This window comes from Haemaphysalis longicornis, unplaced genomic scaffold, assembly GCF_048455015.1.
Source record: "Haemaphysalis longicornis isolate Haplotype H1 unplaced genomic scaffold, Haemaphysalis longicornis Haplotype H1 scaffold_9, whole genome shotgun sequence".
Classification (NCBI taxonomy): Eukaryota; Metazoa; Arthropoda; class Arachnida; order Ixodida; family Ixodidae; genus Haemaphysalis; species Haemaphysalis longicornis.
This window is the reverse complement of record NW_027526460.1, coordinates 123,163,420-123,178,954: the sequence shown is the minus strand read 5'-3', so window position 1 is coordinate 123,178,954 and position 15,535 is coordinate 123,163,420. Positions and strand designations below refer to the sequence as shown.

Below are 15,535 nucleotides of genomic sequence, written 5' to 3'. Positions count from 1 at the left end.
CATTTCTGGAAGGCACGTTCCCCTGAGTAGAACTAACAGGTTTCTTGTCTATTCAGTTGTCCCTAGTTCACTCGTTTCGCGTTTTAAACTTTCGAGCACAGAGTTAAAACACTATTTGATAGCAATTCTAACCAGCAAAACGTACGGATTTCCATTTGAGTAACTTGGAATTACAGGAGCATTATTGCGGCAGGCTTTTGTCGCATCATGTATATGAGGTGGCCGGAATATGTGGTGTTTACTCATCCTAATGTTATGTCAAGAGACTCTACATGGCTGTTTTTGAGAGATTTGTGTGCCAATAATAGGTATTCGTGGGAATTGTTTCACGGTATTTCGGCGATTTGACGCCGCACACGTGTTACTTAATGGGACAGCGGACAGAGAAAGCGAAAGAGTTGGAGCTAGCATTATGTATTTGTTTATGTGAATAAATGCATTACCACTGCAACTAAGGCGTTCACACATGGAAAGATCAAAATTAATGGTGGCAGCCTGGCATGAAGAATCACCCTTGCAAATGTAGTTTTTAAATTTTGCTACTGTTTCATCACCACGCGCACGTAAATGTTGGTTCGTTTTTCGTAAAGAACAGCGCACAGCTTGCGCTTGTATTTGTCCGTCATGTGCTCTTCGTCTTTGGTAGCCACTTAGCACAGCAAACTTGAGTCGGTACTGTGATCGTTACGCTCACTAAAAATCCGTCATCTGCAGTGAAATTTCTAAGTATTAGCTGAGAAACCAAAAAAAATCATGCATTATCCAGTATACAAAACAATGACGCTTGACATGGGCTTCACGTGGTAAGAAAAAAGGTATTTTTTGTATGTGCTTTTATAAGGACGCTTTAAATTTGGTGGTGGGATGGCCTGGTTTCGTTTTGATGGCTCAGACTTCTATCGCTTGTAAAGAAGGGAAGCACTTTATTTACTTCTTACGACACCCCGACGAAGAACTAGCTGCTGCATTTAGATTTACCCCGCTTGCAAACGAACGTGTCCATTGTTGAGACGGGAAATTGTGTTTTGCGTGCTAGTGCAAGAAACGTCCGCTTGAAATTTTATTAGTGTGCCTGAGTTTTTTGTTCAGCTGACATTCTTTGCAACTTCTGTCTTTATGGTTTGAATAGGCTTAGGGCAAAGGAGTGTGCGATATTCTAAATTACGCTGCTCCTTCATAAAGTAGCCTTGAATTGGAACCAAAATGCCACCCCAATCCACATTAGAAAATGCGCGATTTCTATGAGCGGTTGAAGGGAAATTGGAAACTTTAGCATTCTGTGCAGATGATAAAACAAATTTCACATGATATTCAAAACTATCAGAAGTACAAACGCTTTCTGAACGCGGCTTATATTTGCTTCTGCTGGATTCTTTCCGCTTATAAAAAGCATGCGCATGTGCATACGTAATTTTTTGTTTGTGGTAATCTACTGTTAAACGTTATCATCCATAAAGCACCGCTATCTGTCCACTTGTTGCCCTATACGACGCATTTGTGTTTGCTATAGTGGCACTGCTTTTCTGTATCCCTCGCAACAAAAGAAGTAATTTGCCATGCTCTCCGCAACTAGAAGAAATTACAAAGGAGCGACCAACGCGGTAGGATTTGAAGCGCCTTCTCTGACAACGGTGCACGAACGAAGAAGCGAGCGGCGGCGAAAGATGCGGCGAACTCGAAACTAAAGCGTGGCAAACTGTTCCCATGGCGACGCAGTGAAACATTCCCCTCGCGAGGGGCACGATCAAATGCAGAGCATTTCCGGGAGCGCACGACGTTAAATAGTTTGTGTTATGTTAATGTTGTTGCGCTTGTGGCAACTGCTGATGAGAGAGCGCTTGTCAGCAGTAAAATTGGCAGCCTCGGCGCACGTTGAGTCCGAGAGAGGGGAGAGTGTCCTTGAACCGTGCCTGGGCGCGCTATCGAATGTGGATCGCGCCGATAGCGAAACGTCTGAGCCGGGCATGTCGAGGCGAGCGATGCGGACTACTGCGGACGCCTAGAACGGGTGACATCGCGAGTTAAAGAAATGCTCTGCATTTAAAAAAACACGTGTGCTCAGGAAATTACGCAATAAATGCAGGTAGCGTACCTCTGCGCGCTGGAGAGCGTCCTACAAGCCATGTACCTCTGCACTACCACCTGGTGCAGACCCAATTGGTAGAGAGATATCGTTGAGCCTGCCAAGAGAGGCCCCCAGACGTTTTCATCGTGGGTGATGTCGAATGCCGTGCTCTAAGTGAAAAGTTAGAAAATCCGCATTTAAATCCGCCTACGAAGTTACCAACATGAATTGTGTTTGCGATATTTCAACTTAGAACAAAGTACAACCAAAATGCAAGAGACGAGACCGAACAAGTCGTGTATTTTACTCCAGGATTCGTTTTCTCCTTTCTTTGAAATTATACTGAACACTCTAAACTCTATTCCAAACTGAAGTTTCCCTTCGCCGTGATATTGACATGGTCGGGTATTGCTACAGTCAATTGATTATTACTTGGTTGCGATCCCTTATAACAGCCTTCAAAAGTTGGTTCAGTTAAAAGCAATGGAATAAAACTCTATCATCTCTAAAGCGTTTTTTTTTGTCCGTGAAAGCTGCCTACATACCTGTAAGTAAGTAAACTATTTACGTTCTTTCTCATCTAAAACCGGTCCGACTTGTAAAGAGGCCGAACAATACCTGAGCAACTCAGAAAAACTCGCAATGTAGACAGTACAAATTTATACTACAGAGGTTTGTTATTGCGAAATTGTGAAGCTTTCTAATATGTTGGAAAAGGGCACCCGTACCAGTAAATATGATTTAATTATTTTCAATGGGCCTGGAAGATACACCAGGCACAGCTCCCTCACCGGTAGTGTATTTAATTGCAGCCGTTTTAAATATACGTTCAGAAATTCTCGCGAACTTCTATTGTAGATATAAGAATTGGTGCTTTCGGCATTGTAAATTATTTTACTTTCACAACAGATGCCTTGTGAGTCCTTACTTCATTATTTATTGGGGTACGTGTAATGTTCTTTGAAATATCTTAAAATAGTAATCTGCGTTTACAAGGTTAACATACTTGCCAAAGTACGGACGGATATCCAATGTGTTGACGCTGTGCGGAGCGCTGGTGGAATTCCTCAAGTCAATAACAATCTTCGCAATAACCGCTCCAGGGCCGAGAATAATGAGGATCAGCTGCAGGCAGTCTGTCCAAACTACGCCCCTAAGTCCGCCCTTGATTAAGGGAAAAGAAGTCAGGCAAAAATTGCTTGATATAAAGGAGCCATGAAGAGAAAACACAAGTTTCGTTCATTCAAAATATTGCTTCGTTAGAATCGAACTGACACCACTTTTCGCATAAAATTCGCTCAAATAAGCTACATAATTAGGAAAAAAGCGAATGAACATGCGACACATATTCATGATAACCTATACCACAAATTATTTATTTGAACGGACTTTATAGTTGCTTTCACAGTATTTAGAAATGATAGGTAAAACAAATTCATCAGGCTTTTAAGCCTGCTTACGTGCATTCAAGGAGAAAGCGTGGCGACACTGATGGTCGTCTCTACAATTATACCATGTTTGCTTCTCCTTCTGTTTTGTTTCTTCGTCTATGGGACGCGCTATTTCACCATCACCTTTCCTGCTACACAGTGTTTGCCTCTGTTTCTTAACTTTTCCTTCTTTTACTGCGCCAATTACGTCAGCAAACGAACTGGCATATGCGACAGCCTCCCTTTATTCAGGGTTCCAAGCGGCTGGGGTGCACCTCTTCTTTTCTCATGCTATCACGCATAATGGCAACGCGGAACTCAGCATACGTCAGCCTTTGCGTTTCCGATTCAATTGCAGATTTCTTTAATTATGTTGTTCGTATTAGTCAAGTGAACCTGATGCTAGAAAAGGCAGCATCGAAAAACACGCGCTCAGAGTGGGGAAAGAGCCCACGTGTTACGATCACATGTCGGATGCTTTATCCGTTACGCTATCTGGGTGACCGTGTCATCCGCCATTTGCTAACTAGGTGTGAAAGAGACTTTCGTAAGCCTTGTACTGTAAGTCAGGCTTTTATAGCCTATCAACGGCAGGCGAGTGACTCCAAGCCCAGTTATGCTACCTTTGTAAATAACGCTGTCCTCGCTATAATTGCAACCTAATGGAGTTAAGATTGGGGGCTTGTTGGGGGAAAATAGGAAGCCAATTGTCCCGGAGAGGGCCTAGGGAAATTTGGGAAGTTTTTTATTAGAATTCGGATTCGTGAAGTAACTTTTTTTTGCGTTAGTAAAGAAAGTGGAGGAAAGCTTGCGCCCACACCTTCCGATTATATGGACGACGACCTGCCAATCAAGCTAGGTGGGCGACTGTATGCTACGCGAACTTCGGTGGTGTTTATGTCCAGTACAACTGCTTCTTAGGCCTTAGGGTGGTAGCCAGCGCAACTTCAAAAGCCCTTAATTCTTAACCATGCAGGCATACATTATATGCATAAATGCGTGCAAAATGTCTTTTTGCATGTCAGTATGTGTTCGGGTACAGACGGTTATGCGTGTCTGCGTCTTGGCGGATGTTTCTGTTCCCGCCAGTGCATGTGTGTGTTCGTGTAATCGCGTTAATATATCTCAACGGTGTGTGTGTGTGTGTGTTCAAGTGCGTGCGTGTGAGGATTTGCTTGCGTTTTATAGGCACAAGGATCACCTTTCTTCGCACTTAGTGTCGTTATAGATTTGTAGCTAGAGGGATTAAAAGTATGCATTTTTGCACATCGTATTTTTTCTTCAAGAACTGTTGACAATACATTGCGCTGTTATGTACAGCTCCTATCACTTACAAAAGCGCCGTAGAGGGTTCCACCGAGTCCAATAAGAACGTTGCACCAGAAAAGTGGAACTTCAAAGACTGAAACAAAGTATAAAGAGCAGGCTTGGTCTCCTAGGTATAATAAAAAAAAGTCATTTTATCTTTTGTTCAAAAAGGGATGGGACGTAATCGTTAAATTTGAACCAGGTGGAAAGTTCTGTAACCTAAAAATAGCGTATAAAAGAACACGATTCTTGCGAACCGCTTTATGAATTGCAATTACTCTAACGAAAAGGACTTGCTAATGCGCAATCATTCAGAATAAGCCTCGTAACTTTGCCTTTCGGTTTGATATCTCTAGTCTAACAGGGGAAATTGAAGCTGCAAAACAGTAGCGCGACCGCCAAAAGGCCATTGCATGATGTTTTTTAAAGCAAAATAAAATGAAGCGCACTTCTGTTAACAAGGTGGCATAAGGTTATAAATGAAGATACACTTTATCTGCTCCAAACAATGCTATATTGTCTTAATCAATTATGCTAGTATAACTAAGATATTATTAACGAGGTAATACAGCAACCACTTGTTTCACTAGTAACTTGTTCTTACGGTTATTTTGTAAGAGGAGGGGATGTTATAAAGGCGACATATATCGCTTCCATTGTGTATACCCTTGCGAGAATGATAGCTGAGAAATGATGGACGTATTGTCCGGCATTTTTTGCACAAAGGGTCTGAAGGAATTTTTTAAAGGCCAACTGCTTCTAACACGCCCCAATGACAACGCCTCTTCGGTGATGAGTGATTGCATCATTAGAAGCGATCATTTAACTGGTGCTTGGGCGTTACTGTGATTTTTGATTTGATCAACCACTTTTGAGCATACATAGCAAGTAGTGTTATCTCGGTATAAATGCCGGGTGAAACGGATATATTCCGTAATTACCGTAGCCCGACTACGGGCTTAAGATTCGTGTTTCGACCAATGTGGACGCCTGATTTTTGAGAACGATAATACTGATTCATAAAATACAGTACCATTTTCTCAGCAATTCAAATTAAGTAATGTCACTAAACTTATCACCTACACAAAATCCACTCTCATTTATTATAATACGTGAAAACGTGTGCCGTTGTCTAAAAAATTGTTCGAAGCAAACACTTGCACTTAAAAAAACCTGAGAAAAATGTTCTTTCTTTAGCATTTAACTTACCTGTGACAACCGCTAAACTTGCAGAAAGGATCGATAAGGCGCCTACACTTTGCTGAAAGAAAAATGCGGAAGCATATACATACATTTCAAATTTTCTTGCGTTTGTGCTGGCGGCAGGAAGAAGAATTCCTTTCCTAGCGGAAGGTGTAAGCAGAGTTCTTAGAGCACCAAGAAAAGGAAAGCCAAGAAAGCCGCCTTGAACTCGGCGCGAAATTCTTCAAGAACGCCCCTGCATTAGGTTGAATATTTTGCTGTTATTATTCGCAACTCACCAAAAGTTCTGCGGCGTCCTGGAGGTATTTTTATACAACATTTAGCCAGGCATTCTTGTGAAGAACTAACGCACATCACATTTTTTGGGGATGGTTATGTACAAAAAGGCGGTTACTAGCGTGCTGGTGGTGGTGGTAAATATATTGTGGGTGACAGTACCCCTACTCGACCGGAGCAACTGGTTGCCTTCCTGCTCTAACCCAACGAAATGAAGTATAGAGGTAAGAAAAAACTGCTACGACAGAAATCTTAATCCTCTTGTAGGCTTAACGCACAATTCTACGTTTATGTCATAATTTTGGTCAGGTTCGGGCTTTTTGCTTTATAATAACAGCGCGGTTGCGGCTTTAAGAAAAATTGGTTTTAAGGAACCGAAATTTTTGTGTGTATGCAGCACGAAACTATGTTCTTCCGTCATGTACAATATATGGTGGTATCGTTAGAAGAAGACGAAAATCACAGCAAATACAAATACGAAAGGCCTACCCTAGCAATGACTACCAACTGCCGTTATAGGGAGTTTGGCATTGTAAACTGCACCCACTTTGCAGCCTTTCTCTGTGGCTCTGCTTGCTTTCTCATGGGAGGACAAGGAGTGCACGAGCCAGAAAAAGAAATCGTCTAGTTACTACACGGAATGATACAGTACCTATTATGTATAAACGGGAAAACCACCCATTAGGACACCCTGACTTTTAACAGGTGGATTTTGAGAACAATGACAAGTGCTTATGTTGGAAGTTATCCTATAAAAGTAAATCTACGAAGGCAGTAGAGACCTTGTACCACAGTGCCTTTAAGGAGATATCTGTATTATGACAATGAAACTCTTGGCCTGCTTCGCCTACTTTGCGGCATGTGCGTTCTTATGCAGCCTTTGTAGGCAGTCCATCGTTGTGTGAAGCAATGTATTCGAATATGTGAGCTGACTATCAAAGAAGGTGGGTAAGTGAAATAAATGCGGTTGATCAACACATATCTTTTTTCCAAACAGTTTGCTATGCTAGGTAAGACACCACCGCGTCATAGTCTGAATGACAGAACTAAGGTCTCGATGCGTCCAGACGCCATAACGGACCAAGTAAGCACGCGTCAGAACTATCTTGTGGTAGTTATTATTGGATGCGCACGTAGGCTGCCTTCTACGGTAAAGAAGTCAATGAATACTCCTCGATGTGGCCTACAATTTTAATAGCATGGGATAATATTGGAAAAGTTTGGTTGGGCGGTATTTTATAATCTCCGCGACGCTGTAAACACCGAAGACCGAGGTAAAAAACAATCAAGATTTCTTAAAACATGTTAAATTTAGCGATCTATAACATCCTCCCTCTAGAGAACTTTCAACCAAGTATATGTGTTCTTCAACAAGCAGAACACGGTGCATCCATGTACCCCCTCAATCTAAGCAAAACTAAAATAAGTATTGCCTAAATTATTCATTTCCCATTCTTGTAATGGAAAAGATATACCCAGATCGCGCGTGCACAATTCTTCGCAGACTACCTGCAATGAGCACAATTTAGACTAAGGCTTTATTTACACTTTCCTAAAAACACTTGCACTGCTAGCATGCTCTTTTTATCGCAAAAAGTCTCGTTCTCCATACGGTGGTATCTTCATAGTTCCTGAGATAACTGTGTGACTTCTTTCCCTAATTGATGTTGTTTTAATGCTCCGTACGCTACTATTACAACCAACAAATTGTAGGCTGCATTCACAAGTTCTTACAAAAAACTGAAATTTGTGGCGGTTGCCGACGTCCTACTTACCGACAGGAAGAGGTAGCATGCACAGGCTGTTAACGAAATAGCCATGTTGAACCGCATTCGGACGTACTAGAGAAAAAAAAGTAGCCCTGAACTGGTTAATTGCAGCAGCAAATAGAAAAGATAAGTGTTGTCAAGTAATACTATTGCTCAGCATTGTGTATTAATACATAAGGAGAACGCTAACGGCATTTAGAGGTTGCATTTCCATGACTGCAAACTAAAAGAGGTGTTAAGGCAGTGACGTTACCCCAAATTAATCTTTCAAGACACGTGCTTACGTTGCCCCAAACAGCAGTCATAATCAGAACGTTTATTTCAAAACGCAAGTAGATAAGCACATTTGCACAGTAGTCAGGCTCTTTTTACGATACCCGTTTAAAGAATACTATCGAAATATATACAAAAGATGGTTGTTTTACTCATTCAGCTTCCCCTGTAGAAATATTTGCGCCCACATCTCATATGCGTCTTAGCTGCACCTTCTTCTTGATCATATATCTTCTTATCTTCTACGGCGAGGGGCCAGCTGACCGAACGAGTAAAGTCGTACAATCAGGAAGAAGAGCAATAGAAGAGCCCATGAAGTTAGCTGTCGTTTTTAGGTTTAGAAGATTTCGCATTGAATAAAGAAAAGATGATGGAAAATATTATGTGCGCACATTGATATCGGCTCCTATAACACTATGCGCAGAATCTGCTAGGCAGAATCCCTAAGGTAACCAGAATCTGCCCAAATGTCAGAAAAAAGTATGAGAACGTCCATGCGGGCATTGGAGTTAAAACCATCAGAAGTTCGCTTTGTGCGCCACTGGTTTCCCGCACTTCATCTTCGTTTTGCTGAGTCAAATTTTAAATAGGACTGACCTGGCGATGCATAGCCAGCAACATAAGAGAACATGACTACCGTATTTATTCGCATAATGATCGCACTCGCGTAATGATCGCACCCCTGAAGTTCGTCGTCAAAATGCGACTTTTTTTATTTCCCGCGCAATGATCGCACCCTGAACTTGCCGCAGCCATGTCGTATTTGTGCCAAGTTTGATGACGATGGTCGTGCTTTTTTTAAGCGACCCCAAACCATCCACCGCCGGCGGCGTCGGCGGCGGCGGCGGCGTCGGCGTCCGCAGTGCTCCTCTATATTTAAAAAAAGAAACAGCATCCGGCGCCAGGTTTCGATCCGAGGACTTTGCGGCCGCAGCGCGACGCTCTACCGACCAAGCCACGGACGCGACGGTGATATCAGTGTTAATGACGCGCCTTATATCTTTAACGCATTCAAACTACGTCGTCAGCGGCGTGCGTTGGCGACTCAGCGGCGTTATAGCGGCTTGATAACTGCGTGGTGTACACGTGATACTACAAACCCGATGGAAGAGATGGAAGAGAAGGCGGCGAGGCGGTGGGCTGCGGGGGCCGAGCGCAAGCGCCGCAAGCGGGCCGACAACCGTGCATTCGCACTTTCACATTCTCCCCCTCGGGGAAATGCGGGGGAATTTTTATTTTCCTCCTGATTAAAAGCCGACGTGGATACGTTTCTGCCGTGGTCTCGTTGATATTAGCGAAATCGGCTAGCATGAGTTCAATATTTGTGCGGAAAAAACTCTCACTAATTGTACATATTGCACAAGACCTATAAAAAAACGCCCTCGACATGCTGCGTCGGCAGCCGTGTCTTGTTGTCCCACACTGTGACAGAAGCAGCCACTTTTTGGTCGACCTGTTCTAACTTTGCAGCAAACTCGTTCCGGCGCGTTTCATAATTCCGTAATTCCGGTGCGTTGCGTAAGGAAAACACCGTATTTGGTGTCACTCGGTGGTCATTCGGTGGTCGCTGGAGTTTGTAATATGTTTTTATTTGTTACATTTATTATGTTCATGCGACTCATCGAAACATTCTAGCCTGCAACTTGCGTTTTCTGAGCTCAAAATTTTTTCGCGAAAAATTTACGTCGCGTAATGATCGCACCACTAAATTGGCATCATATATTTGGAAAAAAGTGCGATCATTACGCGAGCAAATACGGTACACAAGAAAAAAGCATAGCCTGGCTTCACTGACCTAACGTCGTGAGATTTCATGCTAACAGCGTAGCTGCCCTGTGATCCCAAATCGCAAGGATAAACTTCATGGAACTTCTCAAGGACAGCAGATCGATTCCCATTTTTGCCATTTCGTTTTTGTCGGGCACCACTGCTCGTGCTATCTACTGGAACCTGTTCTTATTTTCAACTTAGAACACGCCACAAGGAGGCGCCCAAAGTGTTTTGGTGTTTAGATGCTTATTTTTCATTTGATATTGTCAAGAACAATGCAAGTATGACTTATGTATGCAGTCTTGCCTTAAATAAGATTAATGTTTTCATTTTGTTCAACAATGTGGACAAATGTAAGCATTGCAACAAGATTTAGCAGTTTACAAAAGCTTTGCCTGTATAAGCATCTCGGTACAGGATTACTTTTACTTAGTGCAGATATGCTTGCTCCTTCCTTTTTTCCTCGATAGGGTATGCCCTCCCCACATCACTGCGACCGCGTTACCCCGTATCGTCACATGAAATCCTTGACAAAGAGCTGCTTCGCTTTAAAGACGTTATATTAGCCTCTTATGCTCTCACTTCCCTGCATGTTTTTCTGGTCGCCCTACTTTTTCCAAGCCATCAACCATTTTATATCGGTATTAGGTACGGCAAACAAGAGACATTGCTCAGCCGCGAGATCCTAAAAATTCCCCCGCACTTCCCCCAGGGGAGAGTGTGTAAGTGCGAATTCACGGTTGTTAATTTGTGGATTAAAGAGTCGAGGAGTTGAAAGAGTATGTACAGTATACGAGGCGCGCCAACGCTAGCAGTCACTGCGAGGAGAGAGGAGGAGGAGAGCAGCGCCCGCAGTTTACGGCGAGGAGAGAGGGGAGAGAAGGAGCGCACCGCCGCGAGGCCGCCGCGGCTGCCCGCGCGCCGGCCCGCGCCGCCCGCGCTCACCGCCGGAGCGCCGTCGATGCGCGCGCCATCACGTCGCGCGCTCCGTTACTACACGCGCGCGCCGTTGCTATGCACACGCTCCCCTCCGCTCCGTGCCGTTGCTAGGGGCGAGGAGGCGCGCGATAACACCTGTGCTGCGGACGGACGGCGGTCGACGGAATTCAGGGTGGCTTATAAAGTGCATTCGCACTTAAAAGCCGTTGCGACAGGCAGCAGCCAGCCATCTATTGCCTGGCTTAAGCGGAAAGCAGCATACTTAGGCGAGGCTAAATTTCAGTTCTGTGCTTGTTCCGGGCCTGCATATTTGACATAGGCGATGACGGAGGTGCTGTCGGTAGTTTGGTTGTCCAATAGGTTCTCTTCCTTTTCTTGAAATGTTGTTTCAGATAATAATACATTTGTTTGCGCATGTGCGGCTTGGTGGGACTCACGTGCGACGTACGTCTCGCTGCACTGTCAGTAAATTGCGCGCATGCGTTGTTCTTTCAGAGCTTTTGAGAGTGTGGCCTGCTGTTAGGGGAAATTCTTGATAAAGAAGCGCCGCCGTTCATTTATTTTGAGGCGTTTGTTTATGGGTTGCCGCCGTTGTGTATGCTGTTATCTATTACATTCGGGAGCGAAGCGCGCAGCAGGATGATTGCAGCTATAATGGTGCCGTCCAACACGCATCCTGCTCAGTGGCGATGCAGCGGAAAGAAGGCGCCTAGAAACCAACCTCAGGTGCTGCTTTTCCATGAAGAATTTCCGGTAAATGTAGACCACACTTTCAAATGCTCTCAACGAAGTGCGGATGCGAGTAGTTTACTGACCTTGCAGGCAGATGGTGCAGAATGCGTGGGAGACAGTGAGCTCCGCTGTTTGGAGTTCTTTTCAATGCCCCATGTATGTAGGGGTGGTCGTTTGCGTTGGTTAGGTATATATAGTCATGAAGTGGGTAATAACAAACCAGTGGTGAGTTCAGCGCAAGTTCTGTATTTCTAGACGATACTTTCCTGATTAGTTGGTCCGCTGTTGTTTTTATGACGTGTACCCAACTAGCCCACTTTCTACCCTTCTTGGGTTATGTATTATGCACCAAAAAGTTTTCACATCAGTCAGCGTACAGCGCGCTCTGCGGTGACGGCATGCATTACGTCGGAGTTTACTATTGCCGGTGTGCACCATCCATCAGTAGGTCGTGGTAAGCAGTCAGGGGCCTGAAAGCTATGGGATAAAGGATGGGGCTGCTCCAGAACAAAACAATGTCCAGTTCCAATTAAGCTTCTGCTCCAGTGTTAAAAGCCTGGCTGAGTGATGTTTAGGATGCGTCATGAGCGAGAGAGCACTTGTGGTTAAGACGTCCGAGGCGAAGCTTGCGTATGAGGAGTGGCGGCGGAAATATACAAAGGAGGGGGGGATAAGGAGGTATCAGCAAAAAAGAACAGGCCCATAGATCGGGCTAAAGAGGCGGCAGTAATCATTCCGCTAGACGAGACGACGCGGGTCGCGCAGAGGAAAAGTGTCAAGAGGAGCATGTACCGTGCTTCTAAAGATTAAAACTGCCGTCTAGCCTGCTGCTACGAACAAAGCTAAAGTGTTGTAAGCCACACTACGCCCAAAAAAGCCAAAGGAATAATTTAATTACTCAAGCTCACAAGAATGGAGTCTGCTGCGGAATATTTTTCAACGTGCCGGTGCCAAGGAAGAGCATGCTGTTAAGACAACCTCTGGCGCTGTTAAGCGTTGCTGTGGGCTGGCCTTGTTTGTGGTGTGTACAAGGCCTGTGCATACTATAAAATGTAATTAATTGATAGTTTTCACGAAGCTACAAAACGCTGTCTCACTAGACCCACATGCACGGTAGCTCCGCCCTAACTTGGAACTCCTCAAAACATCGTTTGTTACAAATTCAGACATTTCCCTCTTCAACTAAAAAAAAATCATTGACGTGTTTTATCTTACAGAACACCTTTGCACATGAATGTTATTAAACAGTTCCTGTGATATCTCGTTCGAGGTCGAAATGTTAATCCCGCTGCCAAATATTGTCAACCCACGGAACCCACTCTGGGGCGGATCCTGAGCAACCCGTTAGGTGCACTGAGACAGAAAGAAATTCTTCAGCGTTTAGATTACAACCCTGGGAGAGTGGGCGACTATAGTTGGTAGGACTAGCTTAGAAAGCCTTAACGGGATTGAAGAAATGTTCCGCACTTTTTATTTCACCGTGGTGCTCAAATTACAATAGTATTTGAAACAACACTTTAATGTCGCAGTTTCAAGCCATCACGTACTTTTTGCAAAAACTCACCTCAAACACAGATGTGATGCGCAGATCAAAAAACACCGGCAGGAAAAGGTAAGCTGCCAAGGGAGCCAGGACCAGCTTGGCCAGATGGTTCCAGATGAGGTGAAAACCGAATGCGTAGGAGTGTCCCACAAAGCCAACCATTCCCATCGAAGAGAACAGACTTGCAACAACAGAGGCAGCTAGAGGGATCGCCCGCAGTGCTCGACTTCCCAAGAACACTTCAGACGTTGTGTCTGCCAAACGGGCCTTGCGTCGTAGTGAGAAGTACAGGCCCAGCACCAGGTTGAGGACAACCAAAGTTCCAAATACCGCGTGCTCCGTGTGTAGCGTCATTCCGGTTCTTGAAGTGCGCTTCTTGTTCACTGGTTGGAAAGTGTTTGCTGCAATTACGTAGCCCTGCATAAAAGAAGAGCACTTTTGCTGGCCAATCACAGTTTGAGATCTTTTGCTTGCATTCTCGTTTTGATGGAGTGTAGAATAACCAATTTTTGGACAACTCGGGAGAATATCATGTGTTGCGACCATAACTCGACAATGCATGTCTGACCTGTTCAAACCACCTGCAGCGCCAAGTACTGTTGTAGTAGAGCAAAGAAAATTATTCGAACAGAAAAACGTGTATATGTTTGAGTAATTAAAACAAAGTGTGAGTTATATAAACAAAGGTCTAGTGCTTCTGATGACGTCATATGTGCTAATGCCTCTTAAGCTACCTGTCCGGAAATGACGTGGTTATGAAGATGCTGATGCAAATGAATATCAATTCAACGGTACCAGTCAACAAAATGCAGAAAGAGGCAAACAATGGAAATTAGATACATAGGGTGCTAAACGTGAACATGAACAAATTAGACAATAAAATATTTCTTGGTTACAAAGGTAGGATGACCGGTGTACAGCTTATGCATGATATGAAATCAGGTGTAAGGATTCGATGGCTGTTTTAAACTGGAACCCCGCCCCCTCCCCACAAAAGCTAGGCACTATTTCCAAAAATGTGTAATGACCTCTGTGGAGTATGTGGTGTGTGGCTATGTGGGAAACCATTTCCGGCTTTTCGTGTGCAGTGCCTTGATTTTATTAGAATGTGCATTCCCGATAGGTGATTCTTGCACCTGCTGCACAAGGGTCTTTATGATCCTGTGAACAGCTACCAGTGTGTTGCATGTGTTTCGCCTATCCGTAACCTAGCTGACTCAACTTCCATCAGTCGTTTGCGTGAGTAAATGGTGTATCGTCCGGCGTTTTGCTACCTTAATATTGCTGCACGTCTGTGATCTAAAAAGTGCGTTCTCTTTGTTGCAAAGTGGTTGCTTAATGTGCGGTTTCAGGTCCGGTGTGGTAGTATTTTTATTTCCACTGCGGCCTGAAGTGCAGTAGTTGAGGTCTGTTAATCTGAAAACTTATTCCCGGCAATACCAGCGTGGTCTGCAACCCAGCACACAGTCAGCACAAAATGTTTCAGTGCACCAGGATATATTGGCGATGTGGTTTTGCGATGTGATTTTTCTAAATGACGTTCGCGATGTGGTTTTTCTAGCGCTTTTGAGGAGACAATAACACGCCCATGGGAGTTGTGTAAATGTATACTTAAGAGTTTAATTTTGAAGAATGTGATTTTGCAGTGTGACATGTGCATATAGATCTATTCTGGATTAATATAGTTTGACCTGCCGCGGTGGCTCAGTGGCTAAGGCGTTGCGCTGCTGAGCACGAGGCCACGGGTACGATTCCCGGCCCCGGCGGCTGCTTTTCTGATGTAGGCGAAAAGCAAGAACGCCCGTGTATTCGAGATTTCGGCGCACGTTAAAGATCCCCAGGTGGTCAAAATTAATCTTGAGCCCTACACTACGGCATGCCTCATCGCCTGCGTTGCGTCGGCGCGTTAAACCCTACAATCAATCAATCAATCAATCAATCAATCAATCAATCAATCAATCAATCAATCAATCAATCAATCAATCAATCAATCAATCAATCAATCGATTAATATAGTTTTTATGCTCGTATTGCCGCGAACCACGTATGGGTTCATTTATTTATTGTTTGTTTTGCTGCCCGGCCACGCCCAGCTCGGTTATCTGTGTCCCAAGCGAAGCGGATCTTTCATTCTTTATTTTTTTATTCCGCAAGGGCTGTCTCATTCGGATAAGGAGACTGTTTCATCTTAACGTCACGAGCCCAGAATAACCTTCTCTGATCTACA

At 44.2% G+C, this 15,535-nt stretch overlaps 1 protein-coding gene across 1 annotated transcript in view; it reads right to left on the bottom strand.

Moving 5' to 3' along the window:
* Positions 1-13,681, bottom strand: part of LOC144153409 (sodium/iodide cotransporter-like) — a 46,464-nt gene extending 32,783 nt beyond the window's left edge. Inside the window, exons 1-6 of the mRNA XM_077685057.1 lie at positions 13,330-13,681; positions 8,058-8,123; positions 6,013-6,064; positions 4,830-4,897; positions 3,072-3,229; positions 2,093-2,233 (exon numbers count right to left, since the gene is read on the bottom strand). Coding sequence (XP_077541183.1) covers positions 2,093-2,233; positions 3,072-3,229; positions 4,830-4,897; positions 6,013-6,064; positions 8,058-8,123; positions 13,330-13,662 — 818 coding nt within the window. The 5' untranslated portion in view covers positions 13,663-13,681. The remainder of the gene's footprint in view (positions 1-2,092; positions 2,234-3,071; positions 3,230-4,829; positions 4,898-6,012; positions 6,065-8,057; positions 8,124-13,329) is intronic.
* Positions 13,682-15,535: the final 1,854 nt, after the last annotated feature.